We start from the raw sequence: 5911 nt of genomic DNA, 5'->3' as shown, positions 1-5911 counted from the left end.
ATATATATATATATATATATATATATATATATATAATGTATATATAAATATATGTGTGTATTAGCAAGCCCCTTGGAGAATAGCTATTTAAGGAAGAAAGGATAAGATGCAGTTCTTTTATATAATAAATAAAATATATATATTATATAATATGTATATACATACATACATTCATACAATAACACACACACACACACACACACACACACACACACACATATATATATATATGTATGTATGCATGTGCGTGTGTGTGCGCGTGTGCGTGTGTGTGTGTGTGTGTGTGTGTGTGTGTGTGTGTGTGTGTGTGTGTGTGTGTATGTGTGTGTGCGTGTGTGTGCGTGCATATGCGTGCGTGTGTGGTATAAGTATATACATATATACAACAAGCGAATATAGGAAAATATTCTCAAACGCGCATATGTGTATTCTCCTGAACGCATGCACTGTCTGCTTACATTTGTAGAAAACATACTTACGATTACCATACAGTTGCAGCAGCTGATCTACCATTGCCTGTGTCCTCAGTATGGCTGGCTCTCCGTTTTCACTATGACACGTTTGATTTTGCAATTCATAATCACCTCTTGTGGTATGGTTGGTGACAAACAATCTTGAGACTTGGGACAGAAGATAAAGAACTTTATCGTTAAGTACAAAGAAAAGAAAAGAAAATCTGGCAATTTTTGGAATTAATTGACAAGACATGTGAATCATAAGTAAATAGTCGCTAATCTGATGGTATTTGAGCATATTAATAAAGAAATACATAACCAGTATATGACCATCCCATATATTTTCAAAACCTCTACAAATTGCTTATGCTGGCTGACAGGATACGTGAAATGACATCCCGTCTTGAGTATCCTCCGGTAAATGTGCAAACCTATAGCTGAGGTGGTTGGTGTTGTTGAAGTTGTTGTTGTTGTTGAAGTTGTTGTTGTTGTTGAAGTTGTTGTTGTTGTTGCTGTTGTTGTTACAGTCGACGTTTGGTTTCCGGTTGTATTTGAAGTTGTTGTTGCTGTTACAGTCGACGTTGGGTTTCCGGTTGTATTTGAAGTTGTTGTTGCTGTTGCAGCCAAAGCTGGTTTTCCTGTTGCAGTAGAAGCTGTTGTTATTAGTTTTTTTTTTTTTTTTTTTTTTTTTTTTTTTTTTTTATTCTACATATTGCATTGAAATTTTATATGAAAAACGTTTGTCTTACTTATCGTTAAGTACTTCTTTCACATCCAGTGTATAGCATCGACTTAAATCTCATTTAGTTGTAAGATATAACACAACATATCGTATTTGCGGTTTACATTGACATACAATTAATGATTTTTCATATACTTTAATATTGAATTGCTACTGGTATCTTAAAGCAAATCAGGTTGGTGTTTCTGAATTAATTTACCAAAATGTTCTGTATACACCCCATCCATTTACTGATGTACGTATTTATTTACTCTATATTTTATTTGTTTATGTATTTATTATCTTTTATGAGCCAATTGGTGTTGAATGCTGTGCTTCTGCTTCTTATTTGCATGTGTTGCCATACTAACTTCTGGGTTTGCATTGGGAGAAAATTTCCTCGATCGGCAATTCCTGTTTTATGAATGGTGATATAATTGATAATGATGATAGCAGAATGTAGGTATGATTAATTAATTTGTGATAGTCCGATATGATGAAAATAAAACACCGATAATGATAATAGTAATCAATATATGGGATACTGGTAGTTACAAGTTCAAGAACGATGCCAACTATGATAATAAGGATAGTTATACTACTACTAATATTACCTATATTGTAAAACAGTAGCAGTAGTACTGCTTATGGTGATATTGGTAGAGCTAATATTAATAAGAGTATATCTATGGTCAGTCTAATATCGGAAATAACAATAATCACAGTAATAACATTGGGGATGAGGATAACCATAATGGTGTATTCTTATAAGAATGATGAAGATGAGGTCAGAAGATGATGATTAGGATGATGATTATAGAATAAGGGTAATTCCGACGATCGTGAGGATAATTATAATATAACATAACAAAAAGAAAAATGGAGAGAATAAGTGATACTAGCAAGTTCAATAATAATATTGATAAGAACAAACAAAAGTATCGTCTCAAATTACTGAATAAGAGTAAGAAAAATGTAAAACAAAATCAAACTAACCCATTTTGTAGTGAGTGAAGGCAGACGTGTCAGGCAGAAGAAGGGCATCATCTATTTCCGTTGTTGCGAAGTAACAGTTGAACTCATCTGCAAGTTGCTTGACGTTGTATTAATCTATTGAAGTATTTATGTAAGGATACAGTTCATGTATATGTCCGCCTTCATAGACTATACATAATTTATTATAATGTTCTTATTTTCGTGTATCTATCTATTTATCTATCTATCTAACCTATCTAACTATCAATTACTTATCTTTCCTAACCTCGCTTGGTTAGCCAATTCCTTTCATATTCTAGATTAGTATAATCACTATCATCATCATTATTATTATCATTGTCGTCATGATGAACATTATTATTATTATCATTATCTTTATTCTCATTATTGGCATTGTTGTTGTTATTACCATTTTATTATAGTTATTATTATTATCAACATTACGTTATTACATTATAATCATCAACATCAATATCATCTTCATCATTATCATTATCATCACCATCATCATTATTATTACAGTTATTTCTAATAGTGTCGTCAATCATTATTATTATTATTATTGTATTATTATTATCATTACATTTACCATTAGTGTTGTTTCAATTATTATCATCATTATCATTAGTAGTGGTAGTATTATTTTTTATCTTTGTGATTTTCATCCTTAATATTATCATGATAACTACCATCGTCATCATTACTGTCATTATTATTATTATCGTAATTGCTGTTATCATTATCATTTTTATGATTGTTATTATTATCATTATTATTATTATTAATACTATTATTACTGTCATTACTAATAATATGATAATAAATATCATTAGTATCACTACTGTCATTGATATGATTTATCATTATTGTTTTTATTATTATTACTATAAGATCAATGACTATCATCATTCATTATGAATATTATGATTTCTGTCATTATATTTGTTATTACTATCATCATCATCATCATCATTATAACGCTCATCACCACCATCATCCTTATTATTGTTGTTATTATCAAAATTATATTCATTTTAATTACTCTAACTGTTATTATTATTATTTTCTATTATTATTATTGTTTTATTATTATTATTGTCAAAATTAGTTTCACTAACATTAAAATAACAATAATTATAATCAATAATAATAATAATAATAATTAATAATAATAATAATAATTAATAATAATTCTTCTTATTATTATTATCATCATTATTATTATCACTATCATCATAATGTCCATACCAATGGTAACGGTAATGAAAAGTGAAACCAGAAATATATAGGTAGTAGCTAGTAATAACCACATTGTTGACTAAGCAGTCGCAGAGGCATCTTTATATGGAAGAAATACCCTTGGGACAGTGCAGGTAGACATGCAGTGCCGGTGACAGTGAGCCAAGTCAACCAAATATAATCGTGAACGTATCATTTTTTACTTTTAAACTTATCATATTTCACAGAAGCGTAGAAATTAGCCATGAAAATATAATGCAAATAAAAAGTTTAATAACCTGTAGTTAGATTTTCTTACCTGAGCCTAGCAGCTTATACACCAAACTAGATTTCACTATCAAGTATTAATACATTTGTAATAAGTAAATGTTAGCAGGTAACATTGCTATGGATATTAAATTATACTTTCTGTTTTATTAACTATTCAATATCAATATTATATCAACTAAGAATAACTACGATGTAACAAACTGTCTGATAGAATAACTGCTGATCTTTGATGTGTATATAAGGTTCAACCATATTGGTTACAAATACGTGGAGATGGATGTATTTTCGGGAAATGTGAATCACATGTTGTTTTTTTTTCTTTTTTTATAAGTGTTACATATGCATGCTGCATTATTATGAATAAAATTATTGTGTCGTCTTATTGCTTAAATTTTAAATAATTGATTTGTGAACATTTTCAGATATGGAAGATTTAAAACATTCTTATTATCTCAATACACCGTACTGACAGACGCATTTGAATTTATTTCAAGCTTTGTACTGAGGCAGCACACTGACTATTGGAACCATGCGATAAGGGAAATTTATAGTGGATGTAAACATTTTTGGCCAGCGTGAATTTCTTTCAGTCGGAATGATTAAGGAGCCATATCATTCATACGAGCACGAAGTGCGTCCGAAACAGGAAGCCTTGTGATGTGTACTTACCTCCTTCCTTCTGCACTGTGTAGGCCGTACAAACTGGTTCGCGGGCACAGTGATCTGTACATTTTCCTGGAAGGAAGAATGACGTAGTGAGTAGTAAAAGAAACTAATGAACACACACACGCATATATTTATATATATATATATATATATATATATATATATATATATATATATATATTCATATATATTTTTTTTTCTTTCTTTCTTTCTTTTTTTCTAGTGCTCTAGCCTACGACAGGCCCTTTGTGGCATCTGTTTTCTCCATGACCCTCTTTTATGTGTTAATTCACTTAACATGCCCAGTCTTTTCCACTTACGATTTACTGAGAGATCAGGTAACATTATAAAAACTATACTTAGAGAGAGAAAGAAAGCGAGAGAAGATAAAGATCTATAAATAGTAGAATAGGTAGACAGAAAGACACACATACACACACACACACACACAGAGAGAGAGAGAGAGAGAGAGAGAGAGAGAGAGAGAGAGAGAGAGAGAGAGAGAGAGAGAGAGAGAGAGAGAGAGAGAGAGTAGATGAAATGATAAAATAATTAAATGAAGATCACTGAGTACATGATTTACCTTCTGACGTTGCCCCAATTCGCTGAAAAGCCACGGAGGTACTTGGGAGTGCCACGTGCCTGTGAGTGCCCATCAGAAGGACAGGAGAGCCAAATCCTGCCACCGACATTACCCCGAAGACCACTAGGGCGCGCATTGTACCTGTGGGCTAAAACAAAAGAAACGTTTCTTGCATATAGGGATATTCATCACATCTCTCTTCCCTTCTCTCGCAAATTCTCTCTCTCTCTCTCTAAGTTTTAAATGATAATAAAATTACTTCCTTTGAGCATAGTTAATTCCATCACTGATTCTCACTTTCCTCACATTTATTTTTTTCTATCCGCAGACCGATTTACGATGACAGGGGAAAGAGGTTGTCCTTCGAATATGGCCCCTTCTGCGCTAGAACTGTTACCTCTGTTGCATGGTTGGTTAGATTCAATATGTGTTCGAGGACGCTGTCTTTGTCTAGGAAAGGTTGGACGGTAGGTAAGGAGGCCTCTATTTCATTATTATTATCTTCACCCTTAATATTACTTTAACACACGTGAAAATTATGGATTTGAGTCGGAAATTCGTTAGTTGGAAGGTATCGTTCACGCCTAATCGCTCGTTCGCTTAATCTCTCATTGATTTTTAAAAAATACATGTACAAGCATTACAGAAGTTCGATAGCTTCAAGAAGTTCGCGTTCACACCTGCTCTCGCGCTCGATGGCGTTCATCCTTGCACTCCTCTCTGTCACTTACTTTTTATTTACTTATTTATTTATTCATTTCACGCACACATGTGTTCCAATCACGTGTAGACGCCCACTCTCTCTCTCTTACCAATTCTTCAGAAACTTCCCATCACCCCTCTATGCCTTTTTCTTTTTAATGTATATACATATCACATCATGATTATGATTTTTACGAAAGATAATGAAGGGAAAGGAGAAAGAGAGAAAGAGATTGATCTTGAGAGAGCGGAAGAATGAGTGAGAAAGAAAGGGAGAAT

The 5911-nt window shown here is 32.2% G+C and overlaps 1 protein-coding gene across 1 annotated transcript in view; it reads right to left on the bottom strand.

The window, feature by feature from the left end:
- The window catches only part of LOC125030491 (integumentary mucin C.1-like), an 18738-nt gene extending 13102 nt beyond the window's left edge, over positions 1-5636 (bottom strand). The window contains exons 1-7 of the mRNA XM_047620533.1: positions 5575-5636; positions 5328-5448; positions 4931-5078; positions 4351-4416; positions 2173-2259; positions 887-1093; positions 480-620 (exon numbers count right to left, since the gene is read on the bottom strand). Of these exons, the coding sequence (XP_047476489.1) occupies positions 480-620; positions 887-1093; positions 2173-2259; positions 4351-4416; positions 4931-5078; positions 5328-5448; positions 5575-5636 (832 nt within the window). The remainder of the gene's footprint in view (positions 1-479; positions 621-886; positions 1094-2172; positions 2260-4350; positions 4417-4930; positions 5079-5327; positions 5449-5574) is intronic.
- Between the last annotated feature and the right edge of the window lie 275 nt (positions 5637-5911).

Source organism: Penaeus chinensis, chromosome 11, assembly GCF_019202785.1.
Source record: "Penaeus chinensis breed Huanghai No. 1 chromosome 11, ASM1920278v2, whole genome shotgun sequence".
NCBI lineage: Eukaryota > Metazoa > Arthropoda > Malacostraca > Decapoda > Penaeidae > Penaeus > Penaeus chinensis.
Note: the sequence above shows the minus strand (reverse complement) of the source record. Positions and strands in the feature narration are given on the sequence as shown.